Source organism: Heterodontus francisci, chromosome 23 (genome assembly GCF_036365525.1).
Source record: "Heterodontus francisci isolate sHetFra1 chromosome 23, sHetFra1.hap1, whole genome shotgun sequence".
Classification (NCBI taxonomy): Eukaryota; Metazoa; Chordata; class Chondrichthyes; order Heterodontiformes; family Heterodontidae; genus Heterodontus; species Heterodontus francisci.
Window position 1 is genome coordinate 51,544,206 of NC_090393.1, and position 18,313 is coordinate 51,562,518.

At 41.2% G+C, this 18,313-nt stretch overlaps 1 protein-coding gene across 6 annotated transcripts in view; it reads right to left on the reverse strand.

The window, feature by feature from the left end:
• Positions 1 to 677: 677 nt before the first annotated feature.
• Positions 678 to 18,313, reverse strand: part of LOC137382811 (citron Rho-interacting kinase-like) — a 231,080-nt gene continuing 213,444 nt past the window's right edge. For all 6 annotated transcript variants that reach the window (XM_068055259.1, XM_068055260.1, XM_068055261.1 and 3 more), the window contains 3 exons: positions 12,984 to 13,160; positions 1,680 to 1,968; positions 678 to 1,556 (listed from right to left, as the gene is read on the reverse strand). In XM_068055259.1, coding sequence (XP_067911360.1) covers positions 1,533 to 1,556; positions 1,680 to 1,968; positions 12,984 to 13,160 — 490 coding nt within the window. In that variant the 3' untranslated portion in view covers positions 678 to 1,532. The remainder of the gene's footprint in view (positions 1,557 to 1,679; positions 1,969 to 12,983; positions 13,161 to 18,313) is intronic.

Consider the following 18,313-nt stretch of genomic DNA (forward strand, 5'->3'; position numbering starts at 1 on the left):
TGTGCTAAGGTAGAAACCAGTATTATATACCATCAAAACTTGATAAGGCATTAACCCTTCTGATTGAGAAGTGTGGGGGAAAAATAATTCTTGTGCATTCCTGACCAGAAAGTCCTTGAAAATAACACCATTTCAGTGCAAAGAATCCTCTTTATATTGGACTCAGGTCAATTTTTGAATACGTTCCTCATATGCTTTGATTCAACCTTTGTTTTAAATGCCATTTAAAATTATTGCGGGCCAGCTCTGAACTTTTTATATAGCACCCTGGGGGGCTTTTTGCATTTGGAATTTGTGAAATGGGAATACTGAAGTACCCTGATTTTTAAAGCTTTTTTCCATGATATAAATTTGCAGGCTGAGGGATATGCTGATGGACTGTGGTCAACATTTCATTCTTTCCTGGTGAGTGTTTTGCTGAAGGGCTCATGATTAGGGAGGTACTTTTACCTGATTCTAGTTTGAGTGGATCTGGAATCCAGGATTTTCTGGTTATATCAATTACCTGTGATCTGCAGTCTAAGCAACGGAAAGAAAAAGTACTTTTTGTTGTAATGTGAGGCAATTTCTGATTAGCGCTTCACTCATTATGAACAGCAACAGAATTAGCTCACTTATGCCAGATGCCCTTTTGCTTTGAAAATAAAGTAAAAACAGACACTTACTATGTAAAGATATGCAAATTAGTATTGAATTTAATTAAGCACTTTTATGGAAAATGAGTCACCAGAAACGCGACTCAAAAAATCTTGTTCTCACGCACTGCATATTCACAAGTGACAGGGTACAAAGAGAAAAAGACAATAATATCACAAAATTAGGAACACACTTTAGAACTGGGAAATTTTCAATACAAGTCAGTGAAACATAGTACAAAAATCTGCAGTAAATTGTATTTGAATGAATGTCTGTACATCCAGGACAAAGCAGCAGTGCAGGACAGCGGAGAAAAAAGATTAAATAGCAAAAAGCTATAGATTATTACAAAATATATATTCAGTCCTGCTGCAGTTCCACGTTCATATTCCCTTCATGACCAATGTATAAAATTCAAGTAATGAACTGTGTACAGTTATGTAACCAATCACCATCACTGGGTCAAACTTGTATCCCGATCCTCCATCTACAATCAGAAAGTACAGCCAAACCTTCACTGGAAAGGATTAAAGGCTCTGCTGTCAAGATGACTAATGTCACAAGATGGAGGGAATTCTCTCCTGTTTTGTACATTTAATATTGCATATCCTTTCCCTACAAATAAATGAATCGTTTTCCACAGAAAAACAAGTTATCACCCACATTTCCGTTCGCCAGTCTTAGATTAGCTTGCGAGCAGCTGACAGATTAGAAGTTACATTGCCCCTGCCCGCCCACCCCCCTCCATTTCCCTTAGTGACTAAAGCAAACAAATGTGCGTACAGTTTTACTTTGTCCGTGGATCTCCTTAGTCTGAAAGCCGTTCTCCCACCTGGTGAAAGAATGGAATGCACATGCTCAGTGCATGCCTCTTCGTCTGTAAGATGGCACTGGACTCACACAGCAGACTGGTCCCAGGTCTGGTCAACATGAACAGATTAGTGTTAATACCATTCACTATTTAGACAAGTAACAGTGAACAGGGCTTAATGAGTGCACTTAAGTACTTAATTCTAAATTACAACTAATTATGTGGAAGATACCTTGGTAACTGGGGTCCTTGTGGATCCTGGAGGTAAACGTATGCCTCCCCCTCTGTTTTCATCCAACATCCTTCCTGGTGACCTCTCCCTGCTTGGGTCCAAAGGTCTGCCTGGAGATTTCTCCCTCTCCAAGCCCCTCCGTGGTGATTTGTCCCTTCTTGACTCCTGTCTCCCTTCTCTGTACCTGACAGACCTGTTCAAATCCTGAGGTGAATTTTCTCTTGGGCAAGGTGCCAACTTCTTTGACATGTGCTCATTGTAGGAGGGTAGGCCCCGCTTGTTGGGACTGCTAATGGTCAAACAGAAGGAAAAAGAATTCTGGTCAGGAATTTAAAATTCCAAGTTTCAACAACATGAAAGCCAAGACATTTACAGAAGGGTTTACAGACTAATTCAATGATTAGTGATGGAAAAAAAATCTGATTAAGCCTCCCAAGTAAACTACCGCAATTCATGCATAAAAAATAAGATAACTGGATGGAAAAAGGAGTGGCTGCTCTAGGCAGAAGTTATCATTACTCTCCAAGCAAGTTGTTTTGTACTGAATGATCAGCCCTGGTGACAGCATCACAACTTTCTGGAGTTTTGGTCGATAGGAAGAAAAAGTGTAGTAAGAGAATACATGTATAAAATTGATATAAATCAGTGAGATATTAATGTTTGCATATATGTCAGTCTTTTATAAACACGCAAATATTAAAAAGATAGTCAAAGGAAGGTTGGGGCCAATTAGGGACCAAAAGGAGATCTTCTTGTGGAGTTAGAGGCATGGCAGAAGTATAAAATAAGTACTTTGCATCTGTCTTCACTAGAGAAGAGCATGCTGCCAAAGTAGCAGCAAAGGAGGAGGCACTAGTAATGTTAACAGGATAAAAATAAGGAGGAGGTATTTAAAAGGTTGGCAAAGTAGAAAAGTTACCCAGTCTGGATGGGATGTGTGCTAAGTTGAGGGAAATAAGGGTGGAAATTAAGAAGTTTTGGCTCACAATCTCCCAAGCCTCCTTTGGAATCAGAGGACTGGAAGATTGCAAATGTTACACCCGTATTTTTAAAAAAGAGATAAATCCAGCAACTATGGGCCAGTCGGCCTAATGTCAGTGGTGGGGAAACTTTGGGGGAAATATTTGTAGGCCATTGCAGGTGGGATCAGTTGGGGGGGAGGGGGGCAGAGAAAATTTGAAAAAGTGCCAGTGGACAGGTACCCAGACATATTCCCACCTCCTCTCACCTTTCCTAGGGTCTGGATGCACACATGGACGGAAAGCCGTCTGTCAGCGATGGGAAGCCAATTAAGGTTATTATGAAGGTATATAGCGGATATGTTTAGAAGGCTGGTGGTGCACAGGACTCCTGCCATGTCGTCTACTCACAGGAGGCTGGAGCAGAGCAGGAGATCAGAGCGACATGAGATTCATATGTTGTGGTCACTTTAAAGGACACAATTGACAATTTTCAGGACATCCACAGGCAAATGCTTACAATCGCTTGTTTGTCACCTGCAGACAGATCCACCAGATAATGTTGAGCATAAGGAATTGGGTGCCATTCCCATCAGCAGTCTGACACCTCCATCTTATGTCACCCTCTCCTTCTCCATTCACCTCAGCAGCACACAGCATTCACTGTGGGTCTGCCAACCGCCCTTCACTTTAGGCGCTCTGATTGGCCTTCCAGCGGCCTCTAGCCTCCCGCCATCCTTAATTAGACAGTGTCCCCTGAGGCAGCTTCTTAATTGGCCTCCTCTAGGAAGATTGCGTCCAATGTACCATGTACACATCCGGGTTCACAATCCAGAAATCAGTCCAACATCAGGCTCACAACCCAAATGAGAAAATTCAGCCCTTTGAAAAAACAGTCCAGGACAAAATTGTCATTTGGAAAAGTATGGGCTAATATATGAAAGTCAGTACAGATTTATTAAAGGCAAATTGTGTTGGATTAACTTGATCGAGTTCTTCAATTAAGTAACGGAGAGGATTGATAGGGTAGTGTGGTTGATGTTGTGTATATGGACTTTCAAAAGGCTTTTGACAAAGTACCACACAATAAACTTGTTAGGAAAATTAAAGTTCAAGGGATTAAGGGGACAGCGACACCGTGGATACAAAATTAGCTAAGGGAGTAGTGGTGAATGGTTGTTTGTCAGACTGGATGAAGGTATACAGGATTGTTCACCAGCGGTCAGTATTACAACCACTGCTCTTTTTGATGCCTAGCCATGTCCAGTTTTTTAATATACAAGACATAATTTCAAAGTTTGCAGATGATATGAAACTCAAATGTAGTAAACATTGAGGATAATAACAGACTTCAGGAGAACAGAGACTGGTCAAGTGGATGGACACATGCCAATGAACTTCAATGCAGAGAAGTGTGAAGTGATACATCTTGGTATGAAGAATGAGGTCAGGCAATATGAACTAAATGGTAAAATTTTAAAGAGGGTGCAGGAATAGAGACATCTGGGATTTTATGTACACAAATCTTTTAAGGTAGCAGGATAAGTTGAAAAGACTGTTAAAAATATATATGAAATCCTTGGCTTTATTAATAGAGGAACAGAGTACAAAAGCAAGGAAGTTATGCTAAAGCTTTATAACACTGATGAAGTCTCAGTTGGAGTATTGTGTTCAATTCTGGACAAAATTTATGAAGGATGTCAATAACTTGGAGCGGGTGCAGAAGAGATTTACTAGAATGGTATCAGGGATAAGGGACTTCAGTTATTTGGAGAAACTGGAGAATCTGGGGTTGTTCTCCATAGAGCACAGAAGTTTATGAGAGGATTTGGTAGGGGTGCTAAGAACCATGAATGGTTTTGAGAAGAGTAAATAGGGAGAAACTGTTTCCAGTAGCAGCAGGGTCAGTAACCAAAGGACACAAATTTAAGGGGATTAGGAAAAGAACCAGAAGCAACATGAGACTTTTTTTTTTGCACAAGTTGTTCTACCTGGAACGCACTGCCTGAAAGGATGGTGAAAGCATATTCAACACGAACATTCAAAAGAGAATTGGATGAGTATTTGAGGGAAAAAAATGGGGAAAAGAGCAGGGCTGTGGGAATAATTTACCAAAGAAACAGTAGAGGCACTATGGGCCAAATGGCCTCCTTATGTGCTGTATTATTTTATGTTTAGGCTTCATTTTAATTTCGTTCCTGACAGGTAGACACAATGCTTCTCATCCGAGGAGTATGCAGTCCCATCTCAAATTTGTTTAGTACTGCTTTTTTGGAGTCAGGCTATTTGTTTAGCCAAAAGATCCTGGGAATAGAAGGAAGCAAGGTGACCATTATTTGAAAGGTAAAAGTTGCTATTCCAATAAATATTGAATTGCTCACTTTTTGGTGGCGTCTTCCTTCTTCTTTAAATGAAGCTCCTTTTCTCAAGTCCAAAACAGGGCAGGGGTGGGGAAGAGGCTAACTGGAGTGGAATGTTAACTTAAATTAATTTGCACTTATTTAGCACTTTATTATATTTTCAGGATACTTCAAAGCACTTTACAACCATAGGATTACTTTTGGAGTTTGGCCACAATTGTTTTATAGGCAAATGCAGCAGCCAATTTGCATTTACCAAGGCCTTACAAGCAGCAGTAAGATGAACAACTAGCTAATATGTTTTGGAAAATGGCGATATATCTACATTTTATTCATAAAATAGGGAAGACTTTACACAAACATAAATCTAGCATTAGTTGTTGTAGGAATAACAATTTTTAACATTAAAAAAGGAGCAAGCTTTGGTTTACTGGCAGCATTTCAGCCTCATAGTCATAGGTGCAAGGGTTAAATCCTGTTCCAGGTAATCCCGGCAAATGGAGACAGGAACCTTGGCTCTGAATTCTGCACTTACATCTGGTGGGAGTGGGTGTGGGGGTCCTCTGCCCTCATCATATGGGTTGTAGGAAACCATAAAACACTTCCGCAGCCTAACCACCCTAACAGCTGGTATAAAGATGGAACATTCATGTTGTGTGAGCAATGTTAGCTGCATTCATGTGGTGGCTTATCAGACTGTTAAACAGCCTGCGAGTTCTTCCACTACTTTACATTCTTTTTGGAGAATAATGTGAAGATACAAAACAACAATAAAAAAAAAGTCTCTTGCACAGTCTTTGTCTCTCTCCATCCCCAGGACCTGTGTTCTGATGTTTACTTTATTGCTGAGGAGATCAAGTGAATATTTTATTAAAAAAAGAAATTTATACAGTGTCTTTCACATCCTCAGGTCATCTTAAAGCACTTCACAGCCAATTAATTGCTACAAAGCACAGTCTCCATTTTGTAGACAAGCGATACAGCCAGTTTGCCCACAGCAAGGTCCCATAAACAGCAAATGAGATAAAAGTTAGTATGTTTTAGTGCTGTTGGTTGAGGAATGAATGTTGATCAGGCCACTATGAGAACTTCCTGTTCTTCTTGAAATAGGAACTTTGACATCCATCTGAACAGACAAGGCTTCAGTTTAAACATCGCATCTGAAAGAGAGCACCTCTGCCAATGTAGCACTCCTCAGTGGTGCACTGGAATGTCACCCTAGATCATGCTCAAGCCCAGACTCAGATGATGGACAGAATATCCCGCCTTGTAATTCAAATGCAGGCCTTATGGTCTCCAATGAGCACAAGAAGCTTCCTACTGTTCTGTAGTCAAATAAACTAACTGAAGCATTATGGAGCAAACATTGAATGCTACAAATACTCCCAAAGACAGGAGAATCAACACTGATGTGCACGAGATGATCATACAGTGCAGGACAATCCAAGGCATACGTATGACAGGTGCACGTTTTGACACAAACAAGCAGTTAGTGTCTGCTCACTCACGTTAGGTTTGCTGTTGGTGGAACAGGATCCATGTTGTGGGAAGGAGACCTAAAAAAAGAGAATATGTACTACACATACCTTAGATACTGCTGAGATCATTAGAGGTGGAGAACATGCTGTGTACAGTTTTATAGTAATTGGTTGACCCTGTTGAAATGAACTTTGACCCAGGAACTGATTATGCAGCCTGGGGAAGAATGGGTACATATACAAGGAAATAATCCCAGGAAGTGAACCAAAAATCAGGCGGCATTAACCCTTTGAGGTCAGCAGCACATTTTCTGTTTTCAAAGTACGCATCTTTTTCTTTCATTTACCGCAGAGGTTCTAAATCAAATTGCTGGAATATTCTGGGCTGCAGACTGGTCAACCGCTGCTGGAAAACCAGCCATAGATTATCTAACAAGAACACATTTGGTGGGTCTCCCTGTTCCACCTCCTTTTTGAATAGGTTAAGATAGCATGCAAGTTCAGTTGCCAGCCAAAACCAAGATCTGAACTCGGTCACACTGGTTGGGAATGTAAATCTCTAATGCTAGATATATTTCTGTACAACTAGCAAAATGTGCACTGCCTTATACCAATGGACCGTATACCTCTAGACTTGACTATTCTAATGCACTTCTGGCTGACTGGCTTCTCACATTCTACCCTCTATAAATTTGAGGTTATCCAAAACCCTGCTGCCCATGTCCTTACACGCACAAAGTCTCTTTCACCTATCACTCCTGTGCTCGCTGTCTTACACTGGCTCCCAGTTAAGCAACACCTCGATTTTAAAATTCTCATCCTTGTTTTCAAATCCCTCCATGGCCTTGCCCCTCTCCATCTCTGTAATCACCTCCAGCCCCACAACCTCTAGAGGTATCTGCACTCCTCTAATTCTGGCCTCTTGAACATCCCCAATTTTAATTGTTCCACAATTGGTGGCTGTGCCTTCAACTGCCTCGGCCCTAAACTCTAGAATTCCCTCTTTAAGCTTCTCTGGCTCTCTACCTCTCTTCCTTCCTTTAAGACGCTCCTTAAAACCTACATCTTTAACCAACCTTTTGGTCATCTGAAACAAAAACAAGAAATGCTGGAAATACTCAGCAGGTCTGGCAGCATCTGTGGAGAGAGAAGCAAAGTCAATGTTTCAGGTCAGTGACCCTTCTTCAGAACTGACTCTGCTTCTCTCTCCACAGATGCTACCAGACCTGCTGAGTATTTCCAGCATTTCTTGTTTTTGTTTCAGATTTCCAGCACCTGCAGTATTTTGCTTTTACTTTTGATCATCTGCCCTTATGTGGCTCAGTGTCAAATTTTACTTTATAAAATTCCTGTGAAGCTCCTTGGGACATTTTATGATATTAAAGGCACATATAAATATTGATTGTTGTTGAAGAAATCCTTATCCTTTTATATTTTAGTGTCATATCTATATAACCCTCAAAGGGTTAAAGATGTAAGTAAAAGGTTGAAATATTAATTACTATTTTGTTACATCACAGATTACACAACATTAGAGCTACCAGACAGGAAGTCAAAAGAAAAGCAGCAACGATTTGAGATTTTAATTTTTTAAACTTTCTAATTTCTTTCACTCACAGTTATTTTTCTTTCTTACTTTTCAAGTTATTTTTTCTTGGATTTTTGGAACGAGGCTGTTATGTTTTGTTACATTGCTGTAGTACCTGGTGCTTGCCACTGAGTGGCGCTTGTGCCCAGACTAGGTCAAACTCCCAAAGGAGTGAGGAGGTGTTACTCTACTCAACTTCTCATTAACCTTAGTACAGATGTTCTTTTTCTCCATAGAGTTGGTAAAACTGATCAGAACACAGAGCTTCGGGCAACATGTGGCACTCTCCTGCTCTGGCTGGGTAGGCAACGTGCTGAGTTGACCTGGATTAAATTGTTCAGTGCCAGTCTTGCACAGACTGCGGTAATATTAGGCCAGCAAATTCCTGGTGAGATGTGCTGGGGTCAGATATTGTTCCACCAGAGCAGCCCCTATGGGACAGATATACCAAGCATCTTCACTATTCAAACAATATAAAACAGAACAATGCTGGAAACACACAGGTATGTTCGCCTCTGAAAGATTAAAGCCAGGTTAATATTCTAAAGCTTTCATGAGAACACATTAACCTGCCTTTTAGAATGTTTGAAAGAAGTTAAATCTTTAAAGGGGTAAATTATTGAAGAGCTGGGAAAACAGCTTAATTAACTAATGGTTATTTTCTAAAGTATTTGTCCGGGAGGTACCAGTTGGCTGTCTAAAAATATTATGGAACGCTATCATGGAATTGCTTTTTAATTAATCAGGAGGAGGCATGTTAAACGGAGGGAAGACTAACAAATCCCTGTGCCAGAAGGAATATATTTGAGGGTGCTGAGGGCTGGGGAGAAAATTTGTAGGGCACCGTTGCAGTTCTGCAGAACCTCTCCAGTACTCAGTACAAACACGAGAAAAATGTAGATTTGGGGGAAATTTGATCAAGGTTTTTAAGGTGATGAAGGGAATAAATTTTGTTTGTTAGTTTAGGGAGGAGCGAGGGTCACAATCTCAAGTTATGTAAGGCGTGAACTAGGTTAGAGGTCAGAAGGTGTTCTTTTTCCCTGCAGAATAGTGGATCTGTTCAATACGCTGCCACCTCTTGTGGTGAACACTGATTCGCCGAATTCCTTCAAGCGAGAGCTGGCCATGTTTCTGACTGGAGGGGTGGACATCACCTTGTACACATGGTAGGCACTGTATGGTATTAATCGGGGTCAGAACGCTCTCCTGGTATAGTCTTGATTTTCCAGATTATTTTCCCAAATTTGCCTGGGTTTTTAATCTGTTTGTCTTTCCTAAACAATCACATGGCTTTCAGGTGGGCTGGGAGGGTATAGATTGTAACACAAAAGGCATTGCAGTTGTGTGGGACAGGCTGGATGGGCGAGTAGGTCTTTTCTGGTCTGTCACTGTTGTATGTTAATTCTCTTATCTAAGAGAATGGACCAACTGGGACAAGACGAATTAGAAGAGGTGACATACAGGAATTGAGTCAGAGGACTATAGGGCTGGGGCATAGAATTTAGAATGTTTCAGAGAGAGGATGGGAAAAGGTCAAGGAAGGATTGTAAATCGGGACAAGCACTTTGAATTCAGTGCATTGGGAAATACAGAACCAGTGAAGGTCGGTGAGGACAGGGTCATGAACTAGCAACGGAGTTTCAAATAAGTTGGAGTCAGTGGGACATTGGAGAAATAGAGTCTTGAAATAACAAAAGTATTAAATATTTGAATTGAAGATGGGGGGCAAGGTAAGGGTAAACGCAGGCAATGCTGTGGAGGAATAAGTGTGTGGTTTGAGTGACAGGTAGGTTATGACATTTGAAATTACAACTAAAATAAGCAGTGAAAGTTCCTGCAATGTAGTTTATTTGGATACTTAGAAAGCCTTTGATACATTCCCACTTGAAAGAGTACCAATAAAATTAAATTCCATAGAATTTGTGTGCAATGTAGGATTAGATAAAAAAAGAACCAAGAATAGGAAACAAGGAGTATTTTAGTGTCAGATTGGAATAGACACGATGAGCCAAATGGCCTCCTTCTATGCTGTATCATTTTCTGGTTCTATGAATGGGGGAGGTGCTATGTGTTGTAATACGGAGTTCAGTGTCAGACTGGGGAGATGCTGAGTGGACTAATACGAGGGTTAATGTCAAACTGTGGAGAGGACGTACTGAGTGGAGCAATGTGGGATCAGTATCAGACTGGTCCAGAAGAGGGGTGTGCCGTGTGGGGTATTGCAGGTGTCAGTGTCAGACTGGGAGATGCTCAGTGAGTAGTGCACATGCCTGGACACTTGCTATTTCTTATTTACATAATTGAGCTAGAGGAAGAAACCAACTGTAATCTAGTTAAATTTGCATTACAATTTGGAATAGGGACAGAGAATGAAGCTAAAGTTGAGTTGCATGATTTAGCTTTGTTATACAATTAGGCAGATGAATAGGAAATTTAATTTAAAATATGAGGTATAAGATATTCGGACATTGGAAGAAATACTGTGAAATATTGGTATACAATGCCAGGAAGAGAATTAGGATGAATGGAAGTAATGTTGGGAGTCACAGGAGGCTGGTCGACGAAGTGTTCGCAACCATCTTCGGCCAGAAGTGCTGGGTGGATGATACATCTTGGCCTCCTCCCGAGGTCCTCGTCACTACAGAAGCAGGACGTCAGCCATTACAATTGATATCAAGAAACAGCTGAACGCACTGGATACTGCAAAGGCTATGAGCCCTGACAACATCCTGGCTGTAGTACTGAAGACTTGTGCTCCAGAACTAGCCGCGCCCCTAGCCAAGCTGTTCCAGTATAGCTACAACACTGGCATCTACCCGACCATGTGGAAAATTGCCCAGGTATATCCTGTCCATAAAAAGCAGGACAGATTCAATCTGGCCAATTGCCACCCCATCAGTTTACTCTCGATCATCAGCAAAGTAATGGAAGGTGCCATAGATAGTACTATCAAGTGGCACTTACCAATAACATGCTCACTGATGCTCAGTTTGGGTTCTGCCAGAACCACTTAGCTCCAGACTTCATTACAGCCTTAGTCCAAACAATGGTAAAAGAGCTGAATTCAGAGGTGAGGTGAGAATGATTGCCCTTGACAGTCACATAAGATGTCATTTGTGACTTTGATAAAGAGCCATTTTGGTAGTGTGGCAGGGGCGGAAACCTGATTGGAGAGGTTCAAACAAGGAGTTCCAGCAAAGATGGGCATGGATTTGGGAGGCAACAACACATTCAAGGACTTTGGAGAGAGAATGGAGGTTGGAGATCGGGCTTTGTCACTACATAGCAAAAGGGCCATATGTGCTTTGGGGAGGCTTCAGGGAAGAATAAGATTGGTCCCAAATGTTTTCGGGATAAGCTATGAGGAAAGATTTGAGAAGTTTTTTTTTAAAAAAGGTCTTAGTAAAAATTTCTTTACTCAAGGAGTGATCAAACATTTGGAATAACCTTACCAGGGAAGGAATTTGATTCAGAGACGTTGGGGGAAGTTCAAGATGGGGTTGGATGCTGGACAGAGTCAGCTGAAATACTAGAGGATCAAGTTTGATGGCCAAATGTCCATTTCTATGTTCTTTTCCCTTTGCAGATATGGATAAAATTGTACTTCCAGCATTTTATTGGTTAAAAAAAAAAATTAATTTAAATTTTTTGTGTTTTTCCTACAGCGTCATAGGATTTGCATAATATGAATGTGATTGGTGGGAAGAAAGCAACAATGAATCAAAGATACAAGGCAAGGTAGTCATGTAAACCAAAAATATTACTGGAGAGCAGCCATTTTAAATTAAGAACACTCAAGTTTCTCAGAGTTTCAGTATAAGCTATGTGATGAAAACCCCACATGCCAAATGTAAAACATTAAGTCCCTCGTGTGGAACTTTGCCTGAGACTTTTGCTGGAAATTGTTACAACTAACTTTTAAAACAGAACAGCTAGCATTCAAGATGGCCACAAACATTTGCATGTGAAAAAAACCAAAGGAGACAGGCATGATTGACCCAGTCTAGCGAAAATAATGGGGTGCTCTCTGATTCAATTATCTGAGACAGCCTTGTCAATATGTGGTCGTCAAAAACCATCGACGCCCATTGACTTTGAAAGAGCCAACTCCACCACCCACCAACTCCACCCCCCCCCCACCATGTCTGGCCAGCCTGAGGGGGAGAACCTTGAATTTCAGAGGAAATTCCAGACGAACTGCATTAAAACCCCAAAGAGGTGGTCATGTCATGTGCAACTCATAGATTGTGAATTGTGACTCAGAAGGCAGGCTGTAAATGTAAGTCACCAAGGGAGCTGCAATCTCTCTCCTCTCTCCAGAAAAGGCCCAGAGAAGCCTTGGCTGCAACTATTAAGCCTCAAACCTGCAGCCCAGCACAGCCACCAACTAGGGTACAAGGATAAAGCCTCTCTTCTGCCTTCCGGAACCTGAGAAGCAAGCCCGAACTGTGCACGTGGCCCAGCGAGCACTTCAGGACTACAATTTCAACTAAGAACTCTGGGACTATGATTCAGTATTTGAATTCTATTTATTACAGACTCTAGTCTAACCTCCCAACTCTGTTTTTCCCTCTGTAATCTACTTGTATATGTGTGTACGTGTGTGGCTCTTCTGTGAATGTGGGACATGGATGCATAGTGTATTTTAGCAAGTTTAACCGGTTTAGTGATAAGGTTAATAAACTTACATCTTTCTTGTTTAAACTCAAGAAAACCTGTCTGATTGGTTCATTTGCAATTATATTAGAGGAACAGGATTAAGTGCTCACTCAGGTGGTAAGGTAAATCACGGTGTAAAAAAGATAAATCCTGTTGTGGTCAAACCAGAGAAGGGGCGAAAGGGGAGCCAGAGACCCCTTCCTCACCTGGTCGTAACAGCTTGGATTTTGAGCAAAGATTGCATGTAATATCTTATCTACCTGCGGCTGGTGATTGCACCCTGCTGATCGCTGTTCGCTTCCTTCACCAAGTTTCCTTTACAGCAGATGATTCTCTGTTTATTCTGATAGGACGAGGCCATGTAAATGGCTCCAGGTGAAATTGCAGGGCCGAGATATCTGGGATTCGGGATGTCCAAGTGAGCACGACTCGGAACACTACAAAAACAAAATGAACGTGTTGTTAACTTGTAAGATTTGGTTGCTCTCTTGCAATTATGCTATTAAATAATTGGAGATCCTGCCACGAGACCAGCCTGCAATCGCAGTAAATAACTACCCTGGCTACATAAGGCTCAGCACAGCAGTCAGGTACAATAACCTTCTCTCACCCAATTCCCATTACTTCTCATTATGTCGTTCAACAGGACACGGGTCACCTTGGCACTGCCCTAGCAATTGTTTTTACAACTAAGTAGTTTAATAGTCCATTCAGAAGACACCAAGAACCAACCATATACTCTGCAGCGGGAGTTATATGTAAGCAAAGTCAAGCAGAGGTAGCCAGTTCCCTCCCCTCAAGGTCATAAGCAAACCAGTTAAGTTTTTACATCACTCTGCTGTTTTCATGGTTATTTTTCCAGGGCTACCCCACAATTTCAATTTCACAACTTGCCAAGGCAAGATTTGAAATCATGACAAATATATTTGGTTCTGCATTACTTAGGGTTTTAGTTCTACCAGTAGTAAATATGAATTGTTGAGTCGATTTTAGTAGAGCAAGTTGGCGGTGAGACCCAATTGTAGATTTGTATTAATTTGGTAACCTATGTTCAAATTTTAATCGGCTTAAGAATTCAAAGTGAAAGTGTCACCCAATCCATATGATTCATCTTAAAACTAAATTAGGAGTGATTTTTTTCTGGGAAGACTGTAATTGGATCTTCTCCAAGTCTGTGAACACCCCCATCCAGATAAACATCTGCAATGTCTGAAAAACTGCTTCCTGGATTCTCTCCCTGGTGTATGACCCACTAAACAGGTCGACAAAATATGAAGAAGCATGCAATTCCTTGGGGCAGAGATTTGGACCTGTAACTCAGGCAGCTTTGGAGCACAGTTGTAACCAAATTTCACTAGCACCTGCAGCTGTATAAATTTCCTGTGTTACTCCAACAACTACATCTTAGCAAGGGAACTTCAAAAGGAATTAACAGCTAGATAATCTTTAAGGCGTAAATTCAGCATGATGGCAACCATTTCAAAATCTTGAGTTCCAGGATGGTTCAGAGTTCTCCTGTTCACTCAAACAATGAGATAGCAAAAAGACTGATTCCCCTTCTCACCAAGTACATCACTCATAGCAAGCTTTCATTTATTCAAACTCAAGTGTTACCTTCTAGTATACCACTAAAGATTTTGTGACAATTAATGCCAAACTGTAATTTGTGTTCAATGCCTCGATGTCCTATTTGATGATGAGTTGAGATTCCAACTCTATATCCTTTCCATCACAAAAAAACATCTACTTCCACCTCCGCAATATTATCAATCATTATTTCGTGCTGGGAATTCCCACACTGGCAAGAAACTGCCCCAAACTCATTTTACACAGACCTTTAACAGCTACAACAACTTGCATTTCTTTGGCATCATTAATGTAGTCAAACTTGCCAAGATGTTGCACAGGAGCCTAATCAGATAAAGTCTGGTACCAAGCTTAAGGAGGAGATAACGTTAGGACAGATGACTAAAGCTTAGTCAAAGAGGTAGGTTTTATGGAAGTACTTAAAAGAGAAAGAGATGGAGAAGCAAAGAGATTTAGGGAGGGAATTCCAGAGCTTAGGGCCTAGACAGCTGAAGGCACAGCCTCCAATGGTGGAAACAAGGAAGCAGGGGATACACATCAGGAATACATACTTTTCAGAGGGTTGCATAGTTGGAGATGGTTACGGAGATAGGGCGGGCTGAGGCCATGGAGAGGTTTGAACACTGGCATGAAAATTTTAAAACTGAAATGTTCAGTTTTGCCAGACCGGAACCCAATATATGTTAGCGAGCACATAGGTGATGAGTGAATGGGACTTGGTGTGAGTTAGGATGTGGGCAGCAGTTTTGGATGAGCTCAAATTTATGGAAGATTGAAGATGGGAGGCCAGCTAGGAGAGGATTGGAATTGTTGAGGCTGGAGCTAACAAAAGCATAGATGAGGGTTTCAGCAGTAGACAGACTGAGGAAAGGGCAATGATAGGCGATATTACAGAGGTGGAAGTAGATGGCTTTTGTGATGGACAAGATATGGAGTTGGAATCACAACTCAAAGTCAAATAGCACATTGAAGACATGAACAAAATGGCCTGACTGCACTCAAATATGTGCTGCCTCACTCCACCACACAACATCTGCTTCTTTTGCTACTAAGTCCCTAATGACTATTTTATGCAAATAAATCAAGCAGCAGTCTTGAATTTGAAAGGCAAGTGTCATGCAGACACCCACCTATCAAGAATGAGGCATATTAGTTCTGTCATACGAACATTGATTTTAAACTGTTGCTGGAGTGAAGAAATTATTTGTTTGAAGATCACCAGACACTGGGCTGGAAGGACATTTGCATACTAAGAGACACTGCCTGTGGAGACAAAGGACTGTTCCCTGCTCCAATTAATCCAAATGGATATTGATCACCAGACTTTGAAGGTGTAAGGAAGTGCATTTCAGGGACTGCTAAGGTAATACAATCCACAAACCTTGCAGGAGAGACTGTTCCAAATAAGGAGCTCGTCACATGACTAACCCGCTGGGCAACCTGGGTTTTTTTGAATTGTGCCACACAGAAAAGAATTCAGAAGGCAGTTTTGCAACTGAAGCTGGAACAAGCAAGCCTCTCTCTCCTGGCTGTGTCTCTCTCGCCTTCTGCCAAGCTACCAGACCCACGGAAGACATGTCAACCTCAAGACAGAAAAGGCACCGACATCGAAACAAGTTGAAGCATGAACTGGGCCCCAACGAACAGCAAGACCTACCGGCAACCAAAAACTCCACATTGAACTCAAAAGACAATAAATAGAAACCCATCTATTGCCACAAACTTTTCCCCTTTATTCTTTCTACTTTTTCTGTCTCTATCTGCGTGTGTGATTTGTTATGATCCTGTAGTTTTTTTTTTGGGGTGGGGGGGAATATGTGGTGTGTCTTTAAGACAGCAAAAGATCAGCACTGCTTTAAGAACAAGCAGGCCTCAGGAGTTACCGAAAAGGTGCATTCTCGTTGCCTTGGATACAGGCACTGGGACTGAGCATCGAGTGATACATTTGTTACAATTCAATTTTGAACTGGCTAATAGTGCAAACAGACTGTTCTAACAGAGGACACATACAGACAGCTGGTGTTAGCACCTGAAAGAAGAGCTCTTACCCATTTAAACTGAAGGAAGAGAATTTAGTCTGTTTATTTATTATCTTTCAAATTTCTTTCAAAAGTCAAGCCAAAACAGAGCTCTCTGATAATTTAAACTGAAGGAAGGGAAGTCAGACTGTGACAATCTTTTATCCCTCAAAAATTCTAAAGCCAAAGTAATTCAGTTAAAAATTGTTTGCAAGTCGTTAATTGTGGAAATTCATCGTTGGAGAAGGAAAACATCACTTACTGCTGGAATTAGACTACAGACTATTCTACTGTTGAAGAACCTTTTTTTCTCATCGGACGGCTGTGAGGACCTCAAGCAATCTTGGACTTTTTTCACTTCCGGCAGGAGCGTAAATTTGCAAGGACTCTTTTTTCTATTTTAAATGTTGTTTATATCTTAATAGTGTTTTAGAATTTAGTTTTTCGAATTAAACAGTTAATTTGTTGATTTAAATACACCTGGTTAGGTTAGCCTCATTAGGGGGTTAATAAATGGTACAATTTGGTTGGGTCTTTCTTTAATTTGGAAAGTTTAAAATGATATAAAAGGCAATCTGTGGAGAGATGGGATTGAATTAACAGTGCGTTTGTCCCACCACAATCCGAATCGTATATTTTGATTGGGGCTTTGACTGGAGCGGTTGGTCGTAACAGTTTGTCGCCTATGCATGCTAGTGTGGTCACGTCGCATATTCGTAGTCGTTAATCGGATTAGAGTTTAAGATTCATAAATTTCCACCCTTCTTGGTTAAATGTAAGAAAACCTGTCTGAACTGATTTGTTTACCTTACAATTGGAAAGCGGTAAACAAGGATTCACTCAGAGGGAACCTGGTGTTTTAAGAAAAATTAAACCCTGTAGTGGTTAAACCAGGCAAAGGCTGAGAGGGAACCCCTAGACCCCTCTCCCCTCGTCGTAACAGCAAGTAATACCTAGTTAACAGAAACTGCCTGTCATTGGGATTTATCTGTCAATCAGCTGCAAGTGATTACCTGAATAGGTGCTAATTACTATGTGCCAGAAATCTGAGTCAGCATTTGTTACTTGGGTTTGGCTCAAAAAAGGTGTAAAAAGGTAATTAATATCTGCTATTGCAGAGTGGTCATGAAAATAGTGCAGCAAAGTGCGGAAGTTAGGAATTTGGTGAGAGTGGGGATTCAGAGGGGGAAGGAGGTGTTGCTTTTTTACCTCCAATACTTGTATTAGCTTGAGGCAATTAGTATTTAAAATGTTTGTCTGGTGTTTAGAACTTAGTGCAAGTTAGAGTATAGAAAAACAAAAGAAGTGTATATAATATAAACAAAAAAATATGGCAGAGGAGGTTGTATGTCTGGACTGCAGTATGTGGGAGTTTGTGCACAGCGAGACCATCCTGAGCGAACACATCTACAATAGATGTCTCCGGCTCAGTCACTGAGCTGCATTGTGAGTTGGAGACACACAAGGAAGGGGAGGAGTACCTGGGCAGTTTGCTGTCAACTTCAATCACACCTCATACAGAGGTGCAGCTTCAGCATGGGGTTGATCTGACCATCAATGTGCAGAGCAAAGGGAACTCAAGTGATCTAGAGAATGAGGAACAGCAGAAACTGATATTATCCAAGGGGTACAATGTATTTGCTACCTATAAGGATAAAGGTTGTTGAAGGGACAGCCAAAATAGAGACCATGGCACCTTGGACCAAGAGGAGGATCGAAATGTGGTAGTTGTAGGGGATTTAATAATTAGGTTGACAGATAGCATACTTGGTAAACTGGGTGGAGAGTACCACATGGGTCATAGAGTCATAGAATTATACAGCACAGAAACAGGCCCTTCGTGTCTGTGATGGGGTATGTCCGCTATCTGATGTCAGGGTGAGGGAGATCTCGAACAGGCTTGAAAGGATATTGAAGAGGGAGGACCCAGTCATTATGATCCATGTTGGGACCAACAATATAGGGAAGAGTAGTCAAGAGGTCCT